Here is a 26,926-nt window from a genome sequence, read left to right as displayed (position 1 = left end):
GTAACCCACAGCCATCACTTTAGAAGTCGAATGTGCTAGAGAAGTTTAACTTTCTTCCTCTGCATACAGCTTCAACCAGACGAGCTCCTACATACACCTACCTCCCTGCTCTTATTTTGTAATCTGTGTTGTGATTTAGTGAGCCCTGGCTAATTCAAATAATATCACATGAACTACGTTCTAAAATTGGTCAAGCTGAAAACTGTCAAAGGCGATAGTTTAAAAAATTATAATTTGACCAGCAATGAAGAATTATAGATAATGACTAAAATAAATTTCATTTGCCCTTTAAAAACTCTGGGTGCCTAAAGTGCTAGATGCAGGGCTTCCCTGGTGGCGCAGTGGTTGAGAATCTGCCTGCCAATGAAGGGGACACGGGTTTGATCCCTGGCCCGGGAAGATCCCATATGCCGTGGAGCAACTAAGCCTGTGCACCACAACAACTGAGCCTGTGCTCTAGAGCCTGCGAGCCACAACTACTGAGCCCGCATGCTGCAGCTACAAAAGCCCGCATGCCTAGAATCTGTGCTCCGCAACAAGAGAAACCATCGCAATGAGAAGCCCACGCACTGTGATGAAGAATAGCTCCCACTTGAGACAACTAGAGAAAGCCTGTGCACAGCAACAAAGACCCAACACAGCCAAAAATAAATTAAAAAAACAAAGAAACAAACAAAAAAAACTGATATAAAAAGTGCTAGATGCAACCTATGAGTATATCCCTCAAAATGTTTTACCAGTTAATATTGTTTAAGAAATAAAAATAAACAAGAATAAAACCTAGATAGCAGGATTTTCTTATTATAGAACCATTTAACAAATTTTACTGTAGCAAATATTTATTGCTCAAAAGAAACGAACAAAAATCCTACACATTTCCCAAGTTAAATGAAAGTAGTTTTCTTCATCATTAGCAGCTTAGGCAATGTGTGATTACGTTTATGTGGGTAAAGAGGGACACTTGGCAGTTCATCAATTAGGCAGGAAAGTCCCCACAAAGACACATTTATCCATATGATTCACTATGCGTGTATCAAGTCAAATCAACAAGTAGGTATATGATTGACTAATCTCTACCCTCCCTTCTGTGTACAAGACTGTGACTCACCGGGGCTTCCACCATGTTTGGCTTGCTGTTCCTTAACGTCTTGACCGCATGGAACACATCGACAACATTTTGCCGTTTCACCATTTCAACAACGATGCCTATAGCACAGAACATGCCACTTCGCCCACCACCATTTCTAAAAGCAAAGAAGGCAAAGGCATTTTAGATCGAAGCTTTGGTGACCACAGGTCACACAATCATGTTTGGGAAAAGAAAACATTATCTTTTAAATTTTTTCCCTTTGTGTTTTAATTTTGCTTCACATGTGTGCATGTATGTGTAGAGAGCAGAAAGGAAAGATACTTAAGGATGACATTAACTTAGTAGCTTATACTTAGGGACATGTTACAGGCATAGATGGCTGCAACCTAGATACTTTGAGATTTTGATAGATTTGTACACAGTGTAAATCGGAAAAGTTATTCAGAGTAGTGTTCAAAAGAGTTTAAACTATATAATAACTATACGATAATCAATTTAAAAAATACAAAAGTTGAAGTTAGTAGTGAATCATAGAATCAAGAAACAGGAAGATTGTTTCAAAAGAATGTCTAGTCAAGGTCTGTAAGATGGGAGTCGGTTACTCTTTAACATAGACGTGAAGGCTAATAAGGAAATGACCACCAAGGCCCCCCACATGGCCAAGCCAAGCCGCCACACTCACAGGCAGTGGATGATCGTTCGGCCCTCCCCGTCCTCGCATTCCTCCTGCCATTTTTCCACCTGCAGTATCAGCTTCAAAAATGACCGTTTGGAGCCAGGCACTTCTCGATGAGAAGCCCACCCTAGATACTGAAACTGCTGTACCATCAGATAACCTTCCTGTGGCTGCAGAGGGAAAAGTATTTTTATGTAAATGAGTTGGGGCTAGAATTTTTACTAAAAAGTAAAAGGTTCATATCAATTTACACCATGACATAAATGACACTGACAATGGATTGAATCTAGCTGATGCAAGTCCAAAATATGTACATACCAGTGCAGAAACATTCTAAGTTACATGAGAATTATCAGTTATACAAAATTCTCCCTCATGCTCCATATCCAATAATCAATTCCTATGTTTATACTTCGTAAATAACTTTCAAATTCACCTCCTCTTTATTGCCACTGACATCATTGCACTCTCAATCACAAATCATAATAATCACTTCTTAGTTGATCTCCCTGAACAAACTTCGATCTCCTTTCAAACCATTCTTACCGAAGGCATCATGATTATTTTTAAATGCAAATATGATCTTGTCACTTCCTGATTTAATGGCTTCCAAATGATCTTAGCATAAAACCCAAATTTGCTGCCATGGCTTAAAAATACCTATATGATAAGGCTCCATCTCTTTCTCTAACTTCACTTTATTCGAACAACCTATTCAAGTTCTAGACACATTGGCCTTCCCTTAATCTATTTATCAAGTCATTTCTTGCCTCGGGAACTTTGCACATACTCTCCCCTTCGCCTTGAACATCTCCTTCTTCCTTGCTTTTCTCAGTCCCAAACAGAGTGATCAACTTGTCTTGGGTTTGCCTTGGACTTTTCCGGTCTTTGCACTAAAATTCATGTGTTCTAGGAAACCTCCCTGTCCTGTGTAAACCAAGGTAGCTGGATATCCCATGCCCAAAGAGCTCCTACAAATTTTTTCAAATTTTGACTTAAATATCACTAACTCAAAGAAGTCTTCTCTGATCACCCAGCTATGTCAGATCACCCAAATCCTCTGTATTTTGTACTTTTTCTCTGTAAAATTTCATTTATTTGTAAATGATTATATAAGTTGTTTAATGTTTGTCTTCCCTGATAAAATACAAATTCTTTAAGGACAGGAAAATCTTTTTCCCTTAAAATCTCTATCCCTAGAACCTAGCAAAATACTTTCCAAATAACAGTATTGTTGAATAAATGAATCAAGACCGTAAACCTTCATATGAAAATGTAAGGAAGAATCTGTAATGCACAAGTGAGCCATATCGTAAGGCATCAGATCTGAAGCTTCACATGGCAAGGGCTCATGCATCTTTTGGTAGGACAGGGAACTACCTAGTATAACACCCAACCTCTAGTTGGCGCATACTAAATATTTGGTGAGGTGAATGATATTAAATAATGAGAATGGGAACAGAAAGAAAAATCACGCACTAGTAAGGACCAGAATACCAAATATAGAGGAAGATAAATATGCTGACCAAAAAAAAATGTAACGCAAATTTCAGTTCCTGTTCCTAGAATATTTTTCATATAAACAGCTCAATTAACAGACAGGTCTTACTTTCTTAGTTTAGCAGCTACGGTTTCTCAGCTAAAATATTACTAGAACCATAATGTAACAGATGTGCAGACATAATGAGATTCCTTTAAATTAAAATCTAAGATATGCATGAATATTATGACATGATTGAAGTTATCCTTTTTTTCTACACTGAAATGAGCAATAGAATTGGATATGAATTTCTTCTCTACTTATACACATATAGACGTTAAGCAGAAACACATATAGCCATTTTGATGTGAGAAACACTGAAACATGAGAATTCTAATCACACACTTAAAACAAGACATATACATAGAATTGCTGCTCTAAAAGAGAGTAACCTAGCTCTTTAAAAAGACCATAATTCCATGGAAGTTACTACTGTTTTCTTTTCAAATTCTGCTTGCTATGTGGTTACATAATATAAACAGTTTTTATTAGTACTTTTTGGTTTTTTGAAGGAGAGACCCCACACAATTTGTCACTGAAGGCAAAACACATGAAGTGTCAAGGAAAGAAAGACTTCTGAAGGACACAGTTCCTACTTAGCTGCTGGGAAAAGGCACAGTGGTAGCAGCACTGGATCTAGCTATAGATTTGGGCAAAGCCAGATGCTGGGACATTTAGAAAGATGAAATCGTAGATGAGCTGTAGGAGCAGAATCAGTGATGGCTGTGATTTATCTTTTCCTTCATGCCTGGGGCCCTCTCTTATAAGCAGAACTGGAATAGTGACATGGAACCCTTCTATAATGGCTAGTCCGACATATCACTTCCTCCTGTCATCAGTATTATATTCTTAGTTTTCAATGGCATGCCTCTTCTGGGTTGGACTATCAATGCTAATAAAACATGCAGTCAACCTCGAGATAAGTCTACTTATACTCAGGGGCCAGGCACAGACAATCAAACTCACTTGAACCTAGGAATCTGAATTTAGATTTCCATATAGAATACAATAGGCTAGTAACTGACCAGGAAACCTAGCTTCCAGCATTTCTGCTTTCCTGTTTTTAGAATGCATTTTTATTCTAGTGCTAAGGCATAAGATGATTACTAGCTTTGGGAATGATTATATAATACTTATTAGCTTATTAATTTTACTCTCTCTTTTGTCTGAATGCAAATATACCCCATCATGATTATGGTCACCTGGTTCTGGATCAGCTCAGTTAAAATCATTAATGACTTACTCTTGTTAGATTGCATATCCTAAAAATCCGGTTTATCACATCACAGTCCATTGAACAAGACATACATTCCACTTGGATAGGGCCATATCGTAGCATCCCTTCTTCTGGCCAGTACTGAGGGCAGCCCTAGATGATGAATGTTTTGAAAGAAAAAGAAAATGAGCATTATTTTTTCTAAATAGGGTAGTATAAAGCAGATTTTACCATTTTATTACTACCTTATTAAGTTGTGCGTAAGTACACAAAAGCAACCTATAACCATTAACCTGGGACAAGTCGACTTCATTTAACATCACAATGGAGGTACAGCCATAATCATACACTAATCTCCAGAAGTCTTTCACAGTGTTTGGCAGAGGGTACTGTGTGACGATGAAAGCAGCTGGTTGCCTGTAGCTCTGTGAAAAAACAAGGGAGATGGGGAGACATAAGAACTTCAAATGAATAATTAGCTGTACAAACAGATTCAGCACACTTCAGTGTAGGGCCAGTAAGACACAACAGCTTCATATGGAGATGGAGCCAGCCTGCTGCTTAAGCCCTGGAATAACAGGTTTGGACCACTGCAATATACTGCAACTAGTAATCAGTCAATCTGTTGTATGACTTTGATGCCTCAGCAGTAATTTAAGCCAAGAATTTGTTTTATTTTGTTGATAAAAGTAAATATAGCACAAATACCAAAAGAAAAAAAAAAAAGAAAAGAAAACTTCTTGAGGCTAACATCCTTCGTGAGGTACCTGTTGGGCTGTTTCAGTTTTCCAAAGTCTAAGAGGTTAAAGGCATAAAATTCCCTGGCATGTGTGTGTGTCTCCGTGTATCTATCTATGTCTAACTGCTATCAGCTGTGAATGGAACTGTTTGGCTCTCCTCCACTCCAAATTAGAAAAACCACATGTGCCTCAAACTCGTGTGCTTTTATATTATATCAACATTATCAACACATCTTGTAGGCAATCCACTTTCCATAGTTTTCTGGGCATTTCTAATGTATATCAATGATCAGAATGATGGTTTCAATCATTTAAGATTTTTCAAGTGCCAAAGAGTAAAACCAATGCATTTCCTGGGCCCACATAAGAGGGAATGTCTCCTTGTTTACCAAATGCCCCTTGACTGGGACACAGAGCATTATCTCTTTCCAGAAGGAGAGGATAGGCTCATCTGGCCAATCTGTCATTCTACAGACTAATGATCTGCACTAAAAATGAAATATATATTTCTATGAACTAAATTAATGATTTGTAAAAATATAACTAGACAGGTGCCTGAGATGGATTTCTTTAATGCTGATAAAAATTGTCAGTGATCTCCTAACTCATTTGTATCATACTACTCTTTAAGTCCTTCAAGTGTCTTAAACCAGTGTAGAAATTGACCTTTAAACGTCATAGATCCTATCACCATTTGGGAAATGCTGCTAACCATAGCGTTTCACTCCATGGAAGACTTCAGGATAAATCTGAGGAGATAGTAATTCACCGGCTGCTTCTACTTGACCTTAAGACCTTACAAAGTCACACCCACAGCTGGGGTGAGTACCCTCCTAAAGAGGGTATGAAAGCTCATGGGAAAGGATCAGAAGAAAGAAGTAAGCTTCCCTTCCAATTAAACGTCTGCTCCATGGGAAAGTAAGTCAAGGAAGGCTAAAAGCCTTTTATTCCTTTTCTGAGTCACAGGGGAGGGGAGGTTCCTTCCTCTCTAAGTGCAAGAGCACATCTAAGGCTTTGAAATCACAGGATCCTTGGCCTTACCTCCTTATTCGTCACAGGCATGGCACAGGGTATATGACCCTTACGATGGGGGTAGAGGGCAAGGGAAAGTGGGGAGTGTTGACCAGTGAGCCCACTCTTATTAGCCAAACCGAACCGAAATTTCTGAAGCCCTAACCACACTACTAAATCCACAGGGCAGTTTCAACTACAAAATCTATCTGTGTTGAATCACAGGGAATTAAACAGAGAATAAGAACAGGTAGAATACACGCTTCAGTCTTCATATGGACTAGAAAACAATCTGAAAATTAGGAAAAAATTTGAAAGAAAAGCCAAAGACAAAAAATGCCTCAAACACATGCCTCATCAATATTCTTTCCTAATATTTTCTTTTTCCCTTTTTCACACGGCCTTTTTTCATCCAAATCCAAACTGGCTCAGAAACAAAAAGTTCTGTGTGTTTTCTCTGTATTTAGTATGTTTGCCTTTCCAGACAATTAAAGTTGGAAGAAAAAGTACAATGAGGATCCAATGTGATTTCAGGAGATATGAGTAATGACTAGGCAAGACTCTGGTCACAGCAGGAGTGGCATCTTTCTACTTGAGCTTGCCTTGAAACTATTCTGCGCTGTAGAATAAAAAAGATCAAAGCAACTGGGTGAAAGTTAGAATTGGAATGTGGGCTTTTCTAAGTCTTACTATCAGAAGCTAATTTTGGAAACACAATAGGAGCAATTACTTAGAAAGCTTCATTATTAGTCACCCAGGAGTGAACCCTGACTTCTGATTTCTCCTTACTACAGTTCCATAGACTAAAGAGCAAAAACTAGAGATGCTTATGAATGAAGGTGATAAACTAAAAGGATTCTGAACTTGAAACCCTTCTTACTTCTTCCCAAGGTAAGCAAAATAAGGTGGCCAAAGACTAATTTAAAATTCTCTTTCTGTACTGTTCTGTCTATGGGACGCTAACACGCTGAGTACATGCTCTACCATCTACAGTGTGAAGTTTGGGGTGGGGTAAGAGAGTTCCTTCATTATGATCGATGTGTTAACATGATATCTTCCATGCCTTCCTTAGTTATTTATATCTAGTCTCTATTAATTAATAACCAATGTAACAAGTTAGCTATAAATTATTGGAACACTAAATGTCAGAGATAAAAATTTCCAAACTAACACAATTTCAGTAGAATATGGCATTCTGTGATTTTAAAACTTCAAAATAGATAAGCATGATTCTCTTTCCTGAAAATAATTAGGATAAAAACTATCACCTGTAGATATTTCTTGTACAGAAATTTTATAATAATTGACAACCAAGTGCCAAACTTATAGTCAAGTCTAAAATTTATAGTGCCTAAGAATCATTGTAAGGGAAATTCAAAATCATTCTCCAAAAAAAATTCGTATTTCAATGAAAGTTTCCAATTTTCCTTTTTAGGCCATTTAAATTTTCTTGAAAAGAGAACTAGCCAGTGTTCATCAATTTTGCAGCTTTTCATGACACTTTACACTAACAAAGAGAGCAGTCTCTTACGTCCATAAGAGCAGCATTGATGTAGTTACTACTCTCCCCATCAATTGTAATTAAAAAAGGCAGACATCTGTCAGGTGGCAACATGTCCATGAAACGGTTCTTGTCATGGTTCCTTGGCAGGCAAGCTATACTGCAGTCCTCAGCTTGTAGTCGAGGGGTGACTGAATTCAAGGTCTGAAAAGAAAAGGGAACCCAGGTTAAAAGACAGTGACCCATTTAATAGCATAACACTGATCTATCAAGCATTTAGGAGGCCAAGTAGAAAGTGAAGGATTTGTGCAAGCCAATGGCATTTGCCACGATGACACGCTGATAGACTTTGTAGTTAAAGCTAATGAAGCCAGAGAAGTGACAAAGAAACAATACACACATTGTACAATGGGCCTCTTCTTAAAAGGGAAAGGGATGCTAAACAACACAGCAACCTGCAAAATGTATTGCCTAACCAAAGAAAATGCAATCAAAGTGGCCCATGATGATGACCCATCATAAAGTTATCATTTGTAATAACATTTTAATATGCCATATTTGAAGACATGCTATTGCATGTTGGAAAGAGCACTGGGCAAAGAATCAAAGTATTAGGTTTCTAGAGTTATTCTTGACTTCACAGTCACATAGCTTTAGGGGTGTTTTAAGGGCAATGAAAACATTGGGGATTATTGAGAGACGATATTTAGCACAAACTCTAGCTATTATTATTAATGTTCTTGATCTCACGTTGTGAGTAACACAGAAGGTTAAAATCCATAAGACTGCATTTGGAAAAAGGTTTTAAACACACCCAAATTACCACTAAATTTGACTTTTATGATACCTTTTCCCACACTTTTCCCTGAGTCTGAACTCATTTGCCCTTCAAGATACAGCAGATATGAGCTCATTAACACAAAAGTGACTCCATGATACGTATAATGAAAGAGACGGGTATTATATTATACTTAAAATAGGGTCAAAGGTTATAAATTTGACTTGAAAGATGTTTCTTAGAAGAGTTAAGACTGCCCAGAATAAATTGTAATAAGTTGTTCACAAAAGAGGCTGTAGAAATAGTTAATACCTGGAATTCATCTTTGAGATGTGAAGAGTTTGTCTGGGAGTCTATTCTAATCATATCAAAATATGCAGCTTTAAATTCACAGACAGGTATGGCAGTTTCTCCACATAAGCAGGCTTCTAAAATGGCATCATGAATAAAAATGTACTGTTCCTATCAAAAGAAAGAAAAATTTCATAATATTTAATATAAATGTTCTTTCATCAAAGAATTTTTTCTATATGACTTGATGAGCTAATATCGATTCTATGTGAAAAGCACCTAGTATTTAGTCTGATAAATATTGGAAAGCAAACAACAAAAAAAGGCCACTAGAGGTTAATCAGCAATCAACACACCTCTGTCTGGACCATATTGATACGACGAGATCTTAAGGCTTTGACACAGTTGTAGATGTCAACAACACCCTCTCTTTCAGCCATGTCCAGCATGATGTCAATCACAATGTAACAACCAGTTCGTCCAGCACCAGCACTGAAAAATAAACAGATCTAAAGAACTGCAGGAAGCATGTCTATGAAAATTGAAAGATCCTTCTGATTTTCAAATAAGTGGAATCAAACTGATTTAACAAAGTATAAGACATAATTTGTACTTACTGTGTAAATGCTTATTAATGAACAAATAACTTCATGTAGAGTATCTACTTTGGTGTAAACTGAGGATTAGAACAAATGAAAAGATACAAGCTTTGCAAATCAAACTGTGTGTTGAAAATAATGTATATATGTCACTCAAGTTCCATAGCTCTCTTACAGTCTTCACTTTACATAAATTTCAAGCTCGTAGAATTGATCAAGGAGTGGATTTGTGCTTTAAACTTTCACCTGAGACTGAGAGACTCACACTCACGTGGTTGTGGGCACTCGGGCAAAATGCAGGAATGCTGTCTTAGTCAGACAGACTCTTGTCAAGGCAAAAGAACATTAATTCCAAAACCTTTAAATGGAAAATCTGAGGAGTCACAATTCAGGGGAAGTGTTAATAGTGAGGGTGGGGAAGAAAATGGCGGTTATCAATGGGGAGGAGACCAACAGTAAAAAGAATATTTCAATGGTGATACAAAGAGAAAATGAAAATGAATTGTGAGGTATGAAATATAATTCCTAACAGGTCACAAAGATGCCACTATCTTACTGTATTTAATTCAGTAGTTGAATCATAATTCACTGTTGATTGTTTTACCCACTGGAAATATTTCTACAAATATTTCTCCAATCATATATAGAAGTCAATGGAGCAAACAAGATATAGTTGGGATTTTTACAGGAAATTCACTTTGTAGTTAGCTTCCTCTTTTCCATAAATTCAGATACCCAAGTGTAAGTAGAAAAATGACACTTCTGTTTCAAGAGAGTATCTGAGAATCTTGGAGCACTTCTGAAGCAAGCCATTCATAGGAAAGTAAACCTCTATGATAAGTCAGGACACCCCATAATTGAAAACCCATTTATCTCATTTTCTAAATGCATAGATAGACTATTAACATTATTTCTTTGTTGTCCAGATTTGGTCATTTCTCTTAAACTTACTGTTATTTAAGAAATTTAAGTAAAAGGTATTGTGGCTATCTCTATTTCTTTTTTTTGCCTACCATCTTCTCAATCACTGTTCCCAGGGTTTGAGACAAGAAAGTAATTGAAGAGTATATCAGATTTCTTGAGGAGGATTGAACAGATTTTTTTTTTGCAAGGTACACAGTATCTGATCCTAATGGGACGCCTTACTTTTATTGTATTCTTTGTGCTTTATTTTCCCCCTTTTATACATGGTCATTTAAATACTGAATAGTCTGGATTTTCAGAAAGAAAAAAAATGCTTAGGCACAATCTATTATGTAGCTTGGAACGGACAGTATTTGAGAATAGTGTGCAGCATTTAGGAAAAGCTTTTCAGATTCAGTACATATTTTTCTGTTCATATCTCAAAATGAGGCCATGTAATTTGCTTTTAGTGTCTCTGAATGCTTGTTTTAAGAGAAGTTTCTAATCAGAAGAAAGTCTGGATAATCAGATTTTTCTGGCATATATTTGCTGGATTTTACTGATGTAGTCTTCAAGGTTCTCTGATGGATGGCTTTTAAGAAAGAAAATTCTTAAGTAGCTGTTTTACAGCACAAATTCTTGCAATTTAAACCATTTAATAACTTTGTATGCCTCAAATTTAGTTTCTTTTTTAATTCTTAGAAGCTTTATTCATACTAACCAAAAATTGTCACCAAAGCCAATATTCATCAACAGGAAAATGGATAAACAAATTGTGATATATGTCATAAAATAGAATATTATTTAGCAGTAAAAGGAAATAAACTACTGATAAAAGCAACACACTGGATGAATCTCCAAAACATTAAGTTGATCAAAAGAAGTCAGATGCAAAGAAGACATTAGTATGATTCTATATATGTGAAGTTCAAGGCCTGGCAAAGCAAATCTGTGGTGATAGAAATCAGAATAATGCTTGCCTCTGTGTGGGAAGGACAATAAACTGGAAAGGGTATGAGAAAACTTTTAGCAATGATGGAATTATTATCTTCCCCCCCACACACACTGTATTTTATTTTTACCAAATTTAGTTTTAAAAGCTGGGATTCTATTGGGAATTTACTAGATAGGCAAGAAATCTCTATCTTTACCTACCATTCCAAAATATAATATGGGATTTGCAAAAGTGATCTAAAAAAAAAAACAAACCACAACACGCACACAGATGTTGCCACTAAAAGGCAGAGTTTCTACACTCGCAATTATAGACAGTACTACACACATTACGATGAATATATTTATTTCTGAAGTTTCTATTTTATATCTTCCTTAGAGTTAACTTTTATTTTATTACTGTTTTACCTTATCTGTAATACATGAAAGCTGAAACCTTGTAAGCCAGCGGTCCCCAACCTTTTTGGCACTAGAGACCAGTTTTGTGGAAGACAATTTTTCCACAACCCCCGGCGGGGTGGGTAGGGGAATGGATCAGGCAGTAACGCCAGCGCTCGGGAGCGCTGGGGAGTGGGAGATGAAGCTTCGCTCACTTCTCTCTCTCTCTCTCTCTCTCTCTCTCTCTCTCTCTCTCCCCACCTCTTGCCCTACCGGCCCAGGGGGTGGGGACGCCTGTTGTCAGTATGCATTAGTTTTTGTGCTTACAAGCCTTGTCTGGATATTTTTAAAAAGCTGACTGCACACAGTCAATGCCATTTGGACTACCACTTACCTGCAATGCACAACGATGGGGCCAGCGCTGGGAGGGTTGGAGAACTTGACCCGCCGGATAAAGGAAAGAAGGCCTGTAGCATGGTAGGGTACTCCATGGTCAGGCCAGCCGGTGAAATGGAACTGTTTAACTTCACGCATCTCACTGTATCCCCTCTGTGCAAACATGTAAAGAAGTGTTTTCAAAAGGACCAAAATAGAGCCATTAAAGACAACCACGAGTACTAGACCTGATTGACAATGAAAAAAATCAGAAATTTATCAAAGACCATGCTTTTTCTGAAAAAGGATGCTGACATGGCCTAGGAGCTTACCTTTATTGTCAGACAACTGCCAAAGAAAGAAAATTAGAAGTCTTGCTCAGTTCTATAAGTCTGGGTAAATTGTATTTACCTTGACAGTCTGTTCCTTACTTGGAATGACAACACATAAAATGATTAGGGGAAAAGGAAGAAATGGGAAGTTAAAACGCTGCCCTATTGACCCAATGCACTGAGTTCTCAAGTGGTGTATAAAAGCAACTTTCTACTTCTCACCTCACAAAGAGATTCTGATGCCTTGCTTATCCATGTTGAAAATAGTTTTGATGTACAGCATGTAGGGATTTTCCAGAACAGTACTACTCTAGATTGGTTTGTAAAAATATACAGACAGCTAAAGTGTTCTTTGCGCAGACTATTTTTCTAAACTCTGTGAAAGAATTCAGCACACAGAGGATTATTTATGGCAACAAAAATACAAAATGAAAGAAGCAAAGCATCCATCGTCATGTCTCTCTCCTGTTGGGTTAATTTAAGAGAACCCTTTCAATACACATTTCAAAGCTCTTACCTTCCTTTTTTTTTTCCCCCTTCCTTTTTGTTAAAAGAAGCCTGTACATTGTAGTAGCAGTGCTTGGAGAATATAGATGAAATGCTGCATAATTTATTTTTAAGAATCCACATTTGTAGCCCCCCAAACCCCACTATGATCCATATATTTCCAACTCTACTGTGAGATCTGTGAATCTCAGTTTCACTTGTTCCTCAGAAAAGGTGGGAAAATTGCATGAAATAAATGAACTAAATTGAGAAAGTTTATCTTTAGATTCCATCTTTTTTTTTTTTTTTTTTTTTTTTTGCGGTACACGGGCCTCTCACTGTTGTGGCCTCTCCCATTGCGGAGCACAGGCTCCGGACGCTCAGGCTCAGCGGCCATGGCTCACGGGCCCAGCCACTCCGCGGCATATGGGATCCTTCCGGACCGGGGCACGAACCCGTGTCCCCTGCATCGGCAGGCGGACTCTCAACCACTGCGCCACCAGGGAAGCCCTAGATTCCATCTTAAACAGACTAATACCACCCAAACCTTGGAAGCCAGTGATCATATCTTATAATTCTTTTTCTTTCCCGTTCCTAGTACAATACCATACACAAAGCGGGGCTCAACAAATAAGTATAATAGTGTCAATGATAAACATCACCATGGAATTGTGCAAATAAAATCACTTTCTTAACTACTTTTCAAGTCAGCTCCAGGGAGGAAGGCCATAAATTATTCAAAGATCTGACTTTAGACAATCACTTCATCTCCTCTGCATTGATCCTTTTGCTGGAGTTGCTGTAAGGACCTCGCTCTATTTAGAAAATTTTAATATCTGGCAATGCATGTTCCCTTATTGTTCATTTTACTTAAATATTCCTGAGTAATTTTCAAATATGTGATGTAAAAAAAAAAATCACTCTTTTTCAGTGTTTTCTCTAAATAACAAGAAAATAAAATAAAACCCCAATAATGTTACAATGTTAACAATGTTAGCAAGTCTCCTTATTTTTCTAATATAATTAGAGTATGCCTATAAATGTCTTTTAAATAAAATTAAGTGCATTACAATATCTATTAATAAAATCCCATGGTTTTGCTCCTGTAATGCACTAAAATAATGAAATATCCTGCTAGATTTCCTACCACAGTTGTAAAATCCTTGTATTCTTAAAAAACAATCATGAAAGATCATGTTGCGATCTTTTCTTAATTCACTGCTGGATTCAAATTTTCAGCATGTTCTTGAATGAAATTGGTCTGTAATGTATGTGTGTGTACATACTTGAGAAAGGGAGAGAGAGACTGAAAAAGAGAGAGAGACAGAGAGAAGAGCTTGAGAGAGTCCTATTTCTATGTGGTTCTGTTATCACAGTTATGCTAGCTTTTAAAATACATTTAGTTGGTTTTAATGATTTTCTATGGCCTAAATAGTTTGATTAACTTAGGCATTAGCTATTCATTAGTTATTCTTCAAAGGTTAAAGAAACCTCAATTATGAAACCATAATACAATTTTAATGGCAAATTTTAACACTCATTCTATTTTCTTTTACTATCTGTTCAGATTCCTAACTCTCTTTGAGTCAAATTTTGGAAATTATTATTTGCTAGAATATCAGTGTACCCAGACTAAAATCTGTCTCCAAGTTCACACGTCCTATTTTTTATAATTTTTCTAATAGCACTGTAACTGTAGTTATACACCTTTTGTGTTATCTAATGTTGCATATTTTGTTTTGATTGTTCTTCATTTGGAATTGACAAGTGGTTTAGTTACTTTATTCCTCTTTTCAAGGAAATAGCTCTTTGATTAAATTTATTCTTTTTTGTTTGTGTTTTGGTTTTATATTTAATTTTTCCTTTGTTTTATTGACTTTTTTTCCTGATTTTCTAATTTTATGAATTTTCACAAGATTTTAGACTGCCTTTCAAAATAGAAATCATTTTTGAGTATATATTTTTCTCATAAGATAACGTGGGAAATTTTGACATGAAATTGTTTATCTTTACAATATAATTTTAGTTTTAAGGCTATAGTTCAAAGATTATTCAAAAGAGGCTTTGGTGATTTCTGAGCCTAATTTGGGGGATCATTGGTCAGTGATTTGTTTTTTATTTTCCATTGCATTTTGGAAATGTCTTGAATTTTCGTTATACATTCAGATTTCCTTTATAACTAAGTACATGATTGATTTTTTATAAAACTTTAATGAACTTACAAGAAGAATGTATACTGCAAATTCTCTCTTTCCATAATAATGGGATCTAGCTATTCATTAAATCACGCTTGACGGTTCTTTTCTTGAAATCTCCTACATCTTTGCTTATTTTTTTCTACTTGATTTGTCTAAGAAATTTTCATACATACTTTATAGTTGTGATCATCATAATCATGTTGTTCTGTATGATGGTACTTTCCATTTAATATTTCCCCTAATTATTTTTTATGATGGTAAAATTACTTATAAATATCATTTGCAAAGAGTGGCATTTCCAGATCATAGATGTATAATTTAACTATCTATTGTGGTTATCTATAATTTTCTATGACTATATATGAGTTATTGTATTTTTAATAAATTTTTTAGGATAGATTCATAGAAGGTAAGTTTCTTGGTCAAAGGACATCAATATTTTAAGGTTCTGTAGATACACTGCTTTACTGATTTACAGAGGGTTTATGTCAATTTAAGTACGATCAGCTACATATGAAAATATCTGTCTCACCATATCCTTAAAATCAATGAGGATTATAATTCTTTTTTAAAAAGGTCTGGCTGATTTGAAAGTACAAAATGGTATAGCATGAGGTTAAACATTTTCAATAGGCAGCTTAGCCGTTCCTTTTTTGGGGGGGATTCTATTGTTTCCTTTCTATTTATATTAACGCTATGAATTAAGAATATTAAATAATCACAGATTTGTTTTGTTGCGTGTACATCTTTTAATTTAAAATTTTTTGATACAGATAATTTTACACTTTTGTGTGGTCAAATTTATTAAACTTTTCTGCAACAATGTATGTTATTGCTCTTATGTCTTACTTCAGTCTACTTACACTGCCCACTCTGCTTCAGTCTTTCTGATCCTGTTAAAAAAAAGTCAGATCATGTTACTCCTGGGCTTAAACCCTCCAATGGCTGCCTACTTTTACCTTTAATACAAACTAAAATCATCATAGTAGCTCATAAGGGCTCACTTATCTGGCTCTGTTATTTCTCTGACTTTATCTCGTATTTCTTTCCCCTTCACTTACCTATCTCTGAATACCCTAGATTCCTGGCTGTTTCTCATGATGACAGGAATATCATGCCTTTAGGTCTCTGAAATGACTCTTGCCTCCATCAGGAATATTCTGCCTGGGACAACTTCCCTGGGATATGATCCTTCCCTGGGATATATAATAGTTGTATCACTCACTCCCTCATTTCCTTCAAGCCTTTACTTATGTTACTTTCTCAACAACTCCTTTCCTGATCATTCTGTTAAAACTGTAGGCCATTCCTTCCTCTACCTCAGCAATTTTCCCTACTTCCATTCCCAAAATTATTTTTCTCCATGGTACTTTTCAAAATATATGGTGTATTTGTTTATTTGATAATTTTTAATGTCTTTCTCCCCTCAACAGACTATAAGCTCCACAAGAGCAGGGATTTAATATGTGTCCCAAGATTTAGAAACATGCCCGGCACATGTTATGCTCTCAAATAAATATCTGTGGAATGAATGAATGAATAGATTTGATAGCATCATCAAGACAAATCTTAACATGGATTTTAAGAAAAAAAAAAAGTTTCAATATACATATTTTTGTAGAACTTTAGGGTACTTACCCTTTCCAGGGTGAATGTCCTGACTACATATTCAGCAAGTGGTTCCATTTCTACACAAGTTACTTTGAAGTCACCATAAACTTCAGTATCATCAGGCCAATACTTATAGCACTTAACCTAAACAACAAAAAGTATATATAGGTGAACCTGAGTATATAATACCCATTAACCAAGATGATTTAATTTCAGTGATAACTCTTCAGGTCACAATTAAAAGACAGTGTAAAAATCTACAAATGAGATAAAATAATCTGTTACACAATAAATAGAAAGATTTTGTGCAGTTTCATAAAAACATACAAGCCTGATAATGCAATTAGATTCTAGTATAAAATCAAAGCTTATTTTATTTATTATTTTATTTATTAAGTAAGAAATAATTTCTCAGCAATCAAAGACTCACTTAGGAGCACTCACTTGAAATGGTATGCCTAAGAATTTTTTTTCAAACAATTGAATGATATTCTATTTTAAGTGTGTTATGTTTTGCTATTCAACTTACAGTCATATTCTGTGACACACAGATTTTTTTGTGCCTCTTACCCGGCCAACTTCAACTAAATTGGTAACCATCACAATGCAGGCGGACTGCTCTTGCCAGATCATTCTCCAGAAATCATATACTGTTTCATGAACTGGGCCTATAAAAAATTAATTTGAATATTATGTTATCAGAGAAATTTTGTAGTTATTAAGAAGCTTAGACAAGATAAAAAGCACTATAAACTAAATGACCCAAAGGAAAAAAATTAAAGGTGTAACACAAAATGTCACTGAAAGTACTTAAATTCAGTTCATATCTAAATTCACACTAAAGGCAAAAACATAGGCATGTACAAGTTTGTTTGTTTCAGTTTGCCTTCTATGTTTTCAAATTCAGAAGAAGAAATCACTAGTTTTTAGGGTACTTATATCTATCTCTAAGTTACTTTAATGCATCTTCATGTACATGTCAAAATAGGAAGTCTTACACCACCATCAACCAAACAGCACATATTAACCAATTAAATATACACACATCATTTATAAACAGTGCATGTTTAGGGGTTAATGAAGAACTATCATACATATAAGGACACATTCTAATCTTACAGTATCATCTCTGAACTGCAAAAGCAGCTACTGGGCTCTACTCTACCCTATACCATGAAACCAGAATATTATTCACCATGGATGATCTTTCTAACTTTAAAGAGTTTATAATTAAACTCAATTACACCAAAGATATGTGAAAAACACTTAGAAAATGACCTCTGTCAAAAGAGCAAATTAACTTTTGTTTTACTTTCCTCTTTTATAAAATAAGATGTGCAGGTTTCTCTTCTGATGGTCAGTGGTCAGTTTGGGGAGATAACTAGAGTAGTTTTGGTGTTACTGTTAGTATACTTTTATTTCCCAGTGTGCCACTATAACAAGATTTCTTTACTGTCTTCTTATTTTCCACAAAGAATGAACTCGACTAAGTTCCCTTTAGCCCTTTGTTTTGTCTTAGTCTTGACTTTAAAACAATTGTTGCAAGACAGTCCAGTATTTCATTATAGCAGTTTTGGTCTTGGGTACTATTACGTGCCAGGCCGACAGACTCTGTTGCAAGAAAACAGGCACCTTACACAAGATGAGATCTAACTTGCTTTCATCAAAAAATAAGTAATTTCTCTGCCCATCCCTGTTGACTAGTGCTCTGGGACATCAGGATACTAAGAACCAAATCTCAAAACTACTAGCAGCTTCTCGTTTACTTTTAATTAAAAAAATAAATCAAGGTTTAATTTATATACATTTTAAACAGAGAAAACAATTTGTATTATACAAATGAATAAAAAGCAGTGTTAAGCAGAAAATCTGATCTTTTTTTTTCGGTTAATTCAGATAAAATTACAAAAAAAATCACATGGATGATTTAAGCAAGTTTGGTTACTCTATTACATTTAAAAAGGCAAAGTTTTACCTTGAGTTGCAATGTAGTGGCTTGGTCTCTGGTAGCCCTAAAATAGGAGCACAAATTGGTCATCATTTTACATCAGCGACAGAAATAAATGAATGAAGGCATAAAAAGATGAAGACAACCACCTGTTAAGATTAAGTTACAGTAAAAAGTCCAGAAATGAGTAGTGAACTCATAGTTCACTTCTCAAACCTAGGTTATCTGAAAGGTAAAAATAAAGCAAAAATTAAATATTTTAAGGGCTCTGATTAAAATATATATTACATAATTGAGTTTTGTTTGCTAGGAAATAACTTCATAGATTTTGTTTGGTTTCACTAAAATGTTTATGCCTTCATGTTAATCTTTAGTCATTCATTCCTGGCAAAACTGTGTTCAAAAATATTAATTCTTATTTTATCATCCAAAAGTACAACACACTGCATTACAAATAGACAACGACATATTAGAACCATAAAAAAATAACAGAACATTCCAATGTTAGAGCTGGACAATGCATGCGTGCATCAAGTCAAAGTCCTGCTGAGATTTTTTAGAGAATATTTCTGTTCTATAATATGTTCAGGAATCTGCCAAAACTATTTTGTGTGTGCTGATAATATTAATTTACACACACATAATTATAGGTACACACATATATAGGGAAAGAAATCTTTTAAAAAATGCATCTTATCCTGAACAAAAGGTTTAGTAATTTTTTCTTTCTTTTTTTAGTGTGCCTTGAGTTCTATGTGGTTAAGCACTTAATATTGTTTCAATAAAGAAATTATTCCAGATAAGGGATAAGTTGTTAGCTGCTTTCAACTGGTTTGAATTCCAAAAGACCATGAATAGCAAAAATGTTAATGGTATAATAAGGTTAAGCTTTGACTTTGTTGTGTCTTGAGCAAAGGGCTTTAGTAAAAGCCTGAGTTAGCAGACCATCTGGTCCTAACCAAAATATCCATAAGACATTTGGTCCATGTCAAGGTTCTTGATATTTACAGGATCCCTTGGTTGTGTCCAAAATGTCCATAAGACACTTAGTCTATGTTGAAAGGCCCTTAAAATTTGGTTCTATCTAAAATGTGCATGAGCTTACTAGGTCCATGCCAAATGGTTTTGGATGGCACCAAATATCAAGGACTTTTGGCGTGGACCAAAGGTCTCCATGGACATTTTGGATAGGACCAAATGTCCTGCCAGGGTCTTGGCAGAAAACCAAGGTTAAACTAAATAGGTAAGAACAAGTACAAATTTGTCAGAGGACTGCTGATATATTTATTCTAGAGAGTAACTAAAGTAACTGTTAAGTTTAGTTTTCCATGTTGAGATGTCTGATGAATTTGAAATATTGAATGAGAGTAAAATGATGAGCAGAAATTTAACCAATATACTCAGAGACTACACTTAATAAAACTCATTCATCAAATATATAAATAATGACAATTCACAAAATAACAGTAAAACATGAGTTTAATAAATGTGATAAAAATTATTTCCTATTTATAGAAATTAGAAAAAGTTGGGTCCTCATTTTCATATCTTTTATATATCTAAAAATGTATCATATATGCTGCAATACTTGATATTTCTACCTTTTGCCTTACAATTAATGCATATATAGAATTAATTAATTTCAGCACACCTAGGTTTGGATTATTTTTTTAAAAAAATAGCTTAAGTTTAATGAGTGCTTAATATGTGCTAGGCATTGTGCTAAATGTTCAACATGAATTACTTCATTTAATTCTCACAACAAAATGATGAGGTTAGTGGTATTATTATTACCCCCACTGTAAAGATGAGGAAACTGAGGCACAGAGAGATGAATCAACATTCTCACAATTTCCAGTGTGATTTTGAACCAGGAAGTATGAACAGAGCCTGTCCTTCTTAAATGTAATGTAATATATTGCCTCCTTAATATTTTATTTTATTTGATAATTGCTTTCCATTAAATAAAGAATTTACATGTAGATATGTTTGCAACCAAAACTGAACAGCAGAATGTATGATCAAAACAAACTTTCATTTGTATGATTCAATATATATGTGTGATATGCATATTTTACAAATGCAGTTTAGTAATTATTTTGCCTAAGGATTTTCAATACTTTACAAACCAATACCACACACCACAAAATAGTCTCCCTACCCATTTTTAACATCAGAAGTCAAATGTAAAAAAATTAAAATTTCAGAAACACTAATACACATCATACTATCCAGCTTCTCACATATGTTTGGGGAAGGGTAAGGAATAAAAACCAGAAACAGAAACCATCAACAAATAAAACTTGAGTACATAATAAATTGTCAAAAGCTAAAAATGGTCCTGTTTTTCTAAACATAGAAAAGGGAAAGAGGTAAAGTAGATCTTTACACATGTAAAGGAGTTACAAAAAAATGAACATAGGTACACCGTATGAGGCTAATTAGGGGAAGCATGCAGAGATAGCTAGTAGTGAGCATTAGTAGTAACTGTAATTGAGCAGTTAACATTAAATATTTATGATAGGGTGCTGTTATTTACATATAGTGGTACTTACATCCCTGTACAGCCAAATCTACAGCCCAAACCAAAGTCAGGTGTGAAAGAAAGCACAACAACGTCAGTAAGTACTAGGACGTAGAACAAGGAAAAGTGTACAGTTTGTTCTTTATTTTAAAAAGCTAGCAATCACTTTATAGGTAATAACAAGCAAAAAGATTTACATATATAAGCCAACAAGTTGGGCATACTGAAGGATAAAAATACTTACATCTATATAGTTGGCATTAATGTAATCTGAAGAAGGATCATCCTCAACAGGTTGCAAAATTACTCTGGAATGATCATCTAAATTTTTTAAAGGATAAAATAAAAGCTATTAAATTTTCCCCGTTCTGAGACAATGACCCTAGTAGAGACTTAAAATAATTCGGTGGTTAAGAGCTGATTATCCATAATATACTTTCAAAATTTCCTTGGATACCAGTCATTTGAAGAAATGCAAGAACTTTAATGAGCTCATTACTTATTACAATGATAATATTCTGTTAATAAAGCTTCAATGACTAGCATTTATAGTCAGGAAGCTTTTACGGGACATGATAATGTCTGATAAATTATCATTTGAGTCATAAATTTTTCTAAAGAACTGAACTTGCCTTAACTCCTAATTTTGCTTGTTAGGCATGATTCTATATGGGTGGGATCTTTTCTCCCCGTACTTTACAGAAAATGAGCCACAGAACTAGGGAGTGAATTTCGAACCCCTGCTCTCAACTTATTTTGTGAGAGTCAAGGTTAAATTCTGATGTATTCAAAAGACAGTGTAAAATAATTTAAATTGAGAATAAAGTGGTCTAAGTAAATCAGCAGTTAGTTACAAGCTAAACTATCTGTTACTTTTCTTACTGCCCCTTTGGTTTCATATGATAATCAATTTATTTATCTCATGAATACATTGTAAAGACTTCATCAGGAGGAAGTCCCTTATGATAAGTAACATGGAACACCTGGGGTTCAGGCACTGGCTCCAAGAAAGGAAATATGGTATATGGAAAGAATAACACTCCCACCTTGAATATGTTTTGTGGAAGAGTTATTGCAATTTATCACTGAAAAAATCCTTCGTATTTGTTATTCTAATATTTTCAGCTGTTAATGACACCCCCATATATTTATGTACAAACATAAAATCAAGCGGCACGTTATCTCCACAGGGTGAAGAGTCTGAGTCAATTAATTAATGAGGATGATGACAATTTCTGAATCCCTGCCAATAGCCAATGCTGTTCTAATATTAAATAGATTATTTTATGAACAGATGTGTCACCCTCTGGGATTTTTTTAAAGTTTAAAACCATATAAGGAGGAATTGAAAATTACTCTTTATCTTCTACACACAGTATTTACATTCACCAAGAATTGTAAGAGAACTTACACGCTATAATGTTTCCATATCGGTTTTTTGCTCTATTTTGATCTTTTTTAGCTACATCCCAAGATGCTGACTGTCCTTCAAAGAAGCTCTAGAAAAAAGAAAACCAAAATTAGCAAGCGCACTGAATTTAATTCCTTTTCTTGAATCAGGTCTGTTTGTTCTGAAGACCAAAATAGTAAAAGCCATCTTCTCTGGGAGGAAGGGAGTACTACAGCAGTAAACAAGTTCAATTTTCAGACCTCAAATCTTGTTTGTTGGACTCCTACTTGCTCATCTTGGATTGGACTGAGTTTAAATTAAGGACAAGAAACAACTTTAGGGGGAAAAAAAGGACCTTGAAAGTATTTCAAATTTAAGATCACTTATAACTTTGTGAGATGGAACTAGAGGAAGCATCAAAAACTTCAAAACTACTTTTAATGAGCATCTTTCAAAAGTATGCTTCCTTTAGCATTTCTAACAGGAAAAAGAAAACCTGTTTTCTCCCATAATTATTCACTAAATCGTGTGCAATACACCACATTTCAGTTTCTTTGAAGATCGTGGAAAGGACTGAGTCTCTACAAGAGACCATATGGAAATTAAAAAGAGCCACTATCTCCAAGAATCTTGGAACAGATGAAATTGTTGATTGGTTTAATTACCATATGCAGCAATTTAAAATATGGGTATAGATTTCTTTTTGCAGAAAAACTTAAACTTTGCTCAACACAGGAAATGGGGTCTTCAAAGAGTCAATGGTCTTTGAAGCGAGGTACACAGGAATATACATGTAATGAACAACAACAACAAAACAAACAAACAAACAAAAAACACCCCAGCTCTGGCAGAATATTGTAATTCCTTGCACTATTTTGTTAATACAGCATAGTGTTTCCTGCATATATCTAAAATCAACATTCAAAATTCAAAAATAATTTTACTCATTCCTAAACTAAGGTATAACAAGTAATCTTAAATTAAAGGTAATGTTTAGAAGATTCCTTACAAAGTTAGATGTATTTTAGGTGGTCTTTCAAAGTAAAGTACTGTTTGTTCTCTTTTACTTTACATATGTGTGTACAGTGGTGGAGGAACTTTCTTGTACACCCCAGACTGATATTTCTCAGTAACTGAAAAGTGTCAGAGGAACTGTTTCTTTTTTGTTATACTATGTTTATTGGGATGTTTAGTTTAAATCACTTCTTTTGTAGTATAATCTTGGTATTTTGGTTTGAGTAGCAAGGGGCAATAAGGATGAAAGAAGAATTTCCCATGTCCTTTTTTGGGCTTCTTTTTGTTGTCTGGATTTTCCGTGCTCTGTTTTTCTTCCCAGCCCCCCTCAACCTATAATCCTCAAAACAAAACTCAGAGTGACAAGTAGTACATTTAGGGCACAAAGCTAGATCTTATTTCTCAACAGAGGGTCAACAAGCAAAGAGGCAGAAAAGCATCCACTGCTTAGGTCTTTCAAATAGCAGAACCTGCAATGATACAATGGGACTCAAGGTATCTTGCTATGGATTTTTGAGCGGGGGAAATATAAAGTCTAACAAAGTGGTTTTTAAGTAACAGTCAAATAAATTATGGGATCCAATATTTTTTTATTTCTTAAAATGAATTTTGACCCAGATATATCCCCAGGAAGTACCCTTTTCTTTCAATCCATCTACCCCCCTCTCCTCATATGTACACTTGATTGTACATTGACAGAGAAAGGATTAGACAGTCTACAGAGTATTCCATTGCTTGCTATGTTAAAGCTGTTACATGGCGCTGGGTATCATGGTTAGAAATGAAATTCAATATAGTATTGAAACTTTCACCTCATATTCCTCTTTGAACCCGTAGCTGTCTGATGTCTTCATGAGATTAATGTGCTGCAGTAAGTCGGCTACCCTGATAGCTGGGTGCAGCTGTCCCGTCTGGTAAGGGGATTCTGTCCCCTCACACAGGTAGCGAGGTACATCTAGAAGACGACTGGATTCTGCTGTAGCACTGTGGTTCTCATCTGCCATTTTTCAGATTCCAGAAGATTAAAAAAAAGACAAAGTTACCTTGTTTAATATATATCTATGCAAATAAGATTTTAAGATCTTATGATCTTTCTGATAGTAGGAGGAAGGGAAAGAAATATAGTATAGACCTAGGGCAGCACCCCTATAAAGACAAAGCCTTTTACTTCAGCTCAAGGTAGGAGGTCAGGGTATATTATGTGTCTATCAGTAAGACGATACATGCTGTGAGATGTAGAGAGAGACACCTGATCCACTTTTAAAAACTATAAGTGGGAGATTTTGCTGAGTTCTGACTTTTTCTTGTACCTGCAGTCAGAGCAGTATAGAGTGGGACCAGAAGATCAAGTTGCCAATTGGATAGTGTTTTCATTGTTGATTAAATTGAACAAATTCTTTCCCACCCATATCCCAACCTCCCTCTAGGCAACCCATCCCCACAGGGCTGCTCTTCTTGCCCTGTGGCCGTACCTTCCACCTTCTGGCTTTTTACCACGATACACTCCCAGACTGGGAAACATGAACATTCTACAGAATCAGCCCCTGGGCCCACTACGTCTGCTAGCCAGGTTACATGTGCATTTATACTTGATCTCCATTCCCTTGGTTTATTATTATTGTTGTGTTTTTATTGCTGATACATTTTGACTTTTCTGGCTACTGTATAAAAGAAATGGGGGTATGTCTCTGGGGCAAAATATTTAGGTACTTCCTCTGGAATTCTTCCTCGGCCCATTGAGGCTGAGCTACAAAGCACCTGCTTTGTGTTCCCATGGCCTCCTGTTCTCCAACATTCATTTCACTTACAATGTATTTTAATCATTTACTTACTGATCTATTTTCCTCACTAAACTCTCAATACTTAGCATGTAGAGACAAGAGTCATATTTTTCTCTTTATTCTTAGTGCCTGGTGCAAAGCAGTCACTCAATACATATTTCAATGACTCAGTTAGTTAAAAATCCATTAAATCCCTCACGACCCACATTTAAGTATAGGCCCCATCTCGACTGTGTTGTTAGCTTAAAATGAAAAGAACCTCTTAAGTCTCTGTCATAAGAAGGAAGAAAAGAACAAGAACATTTTACCTCTGAAAAATAAATATTATTTTAATGACCACAGTACTAATCATTACAATGAGAAGAAGCATGCTTATAGTTATCACATTTAAACTTACCATGTTAAAAAAAAAACAAATGTTTTAAGGGGTGTTACTTTAGAAAACATTACACTGCCATACTCATTAACAGAGGAGAAAATACACTCTTAGGGGAACTTTTGTTTTAATGATAATGCATACTGTAGAGAACGATATTTAGTTAACAGTTAAACATATTTCAAGTGCTGGTACATTTGCCTGTTCTATCACCAACTCTACAAATAGGATATGGCAAAAAATGAATTGTTGTCCCCATGATAAACATTTTTTCTTCCTGGAGAAGGAAAAAAAAAAAAAAAGAACCCCACAATCAGATTTGTATGCTTCTATAATTTACGTTGATTGCATTTACTTTACTTTCTCTTATTAGGATGAATGCATTTTTTCTTTTTGAATTTACTTCTAAAACTCTACATTGAACTAAAAAAACAAAACTCTGCTGGATTCTGTTGTGACCTAGAAACACCCAAATGAATTAATGCTCTTTACTCTGGTTTCCCACCCCTCTACACACAAACGTTTGCTAGCAAACATGATTTATGAGTTTCCTGTTTTTTCTATGAGACAACACTCAATTGATCTATCTTTGCTAAAATATTGTAATCAATACACTGACATAAAGAATATATACATCTCCTCAGTAAAATTAAATTCAGAAGCCACCGATTTGGGCACTACCACAGAATATAAAGCTTAGGATGAGAAGTAAAGAGAATAATGTCAGGGAGGCAAAACGCAATGACCCAAGCTGGAATAAGGTAGTCAGTGCTCTGTGAAGAAGCCCCAGAGCACACGTTGTACCTGCTGGAGCAGTGGAATATTTACATTTGTAAAAGGCTCAGTGAGAAAAACAGAATTCACCCATATTCCAAATCTTACATGATTATCAACATGAAGTAGACAGTGCCTTTTGTTTTGCATTAAGCTTTAATACATTAGTACAATGAGCAGTATTTTTTTAAATAATCACATATGAATTATTAATCTCTATACATTTCTACCTCATTAAATTACCTAATGATGTGACTAGAAGTAAGAGTACATGTACTAATCATTATCCTTATCACACATTTAAGAATAACTTCAAATATTTCCTTGACGGAAAGGTTTCCTAGAGTTCTTTGTAATACACTTACCAGTTATAGGGACTTTAACCCAATGAAGCAGTAGAACACAAAAAACAAAAATATGAATCAATACAAAAATTTCTA

The 26,926-nt window shown here is 35.2% G+C and overlaps 1 protein-coding gene across 8 annotated transcripts in view; it reads right to left on the bottom strand.

Moving 5' to 3' along the window:
• PTPRK (protein tyrosine phosphatase receptor type K) overlaps nucleotides 1-26,926 on the bottom strand; it is a 566,839-nt gene that overhangs the window by 3,838 nt on the left and 536,075 nt on the right. For 4 of the 8 annotated variants that reach the window (XM_049695648.1, XM_004263840.3, XM_049695651.1 and 1 more), the window contains 14 exons: nucleotides 24,368-24,552; nucleotides 22,563-22,650; nucleotides 21,396-21,472; nucleotides 18,655-18,691; nucleotides 17,250-17,347; nucleotides 16,707-16,823; nucleotides 12,072-12,226; nucleotides 9,200-9,335; nucleotides 8,865-9,014; nucleotides 7,805-7,978; nucleotides 4,816-4,947; nucleotides 4,550-4,675; nucleotides 1,773-1,936; nucleotides 1,109-1,244 (listed from right to left, as the gene is read on the bottom strand). In XM_049695648.1, the coding sequence (XP_049551605.1) occupies nucleotides 1,109-1,244; nucleotides 1,773-1,936; nucleotides 4,550-4,675; nucleotides 4,816-4,947; nucleotides 7,805-7,978; nucleotides 8,865-9,014; nucleotides 9,200-9,335; nucleotides 12,072-12,226; nucleotides 16,707-16,823; nucleotides 17,250-17,347; nucleotides 18,655-18,691; nucleotides 21,396-21,472; nucleotides 22,563-22,650; nucleotides 24,368-24,552 (1,775 nt within the window). Of the gene's footprint in view, nucleotides 1-1,108; nucleotides 1,245-1,772; nucleotides 1,937-4,549; nucleotides 4,676-4,815; nucleotides 4,948-7,804; nucleotides 7,979-8,864; nucleotides 9,015-9,199; nucleotides 9,336-12,071; nucleotides 12,227-16,706; nucleotides 16,824-17,249; nucleotides 17,348-18,654; nucleotides 18,692-21,182; nucleotides 21,201-21,395; nucleotides 21,473-22,562; nucleotides 22,651-24,367; nucleotides 24,553-26,851; nucleotides 26,864-26,926 lie in introns of all 8 variants that reach the window. The other 4 variants (XM_049695646.1, XM_049695649.1, XM_049695647.1 and 1 more) reach the window with 2 other exon arrangements.

This window comes from Orcinus orca, chromosome 12 (genome assembly GCF_937001465.1).
Source record: "Orcinus orca chromosome 12, mOrcOrc1.1, whole genome shotgun sequence".
Classification (NCBI taxonomy): domain Eukaryota; kingdom Metazoa; phylum Chordata; class Mammalia; order Artiodactyla; family Delphinidae; genus Orcinus; species Orcinus orca.
Note: the sequence above shows the minus strand (reverse complement) of the source record. Positions and strands in the feature narration are given on the sequence as shown.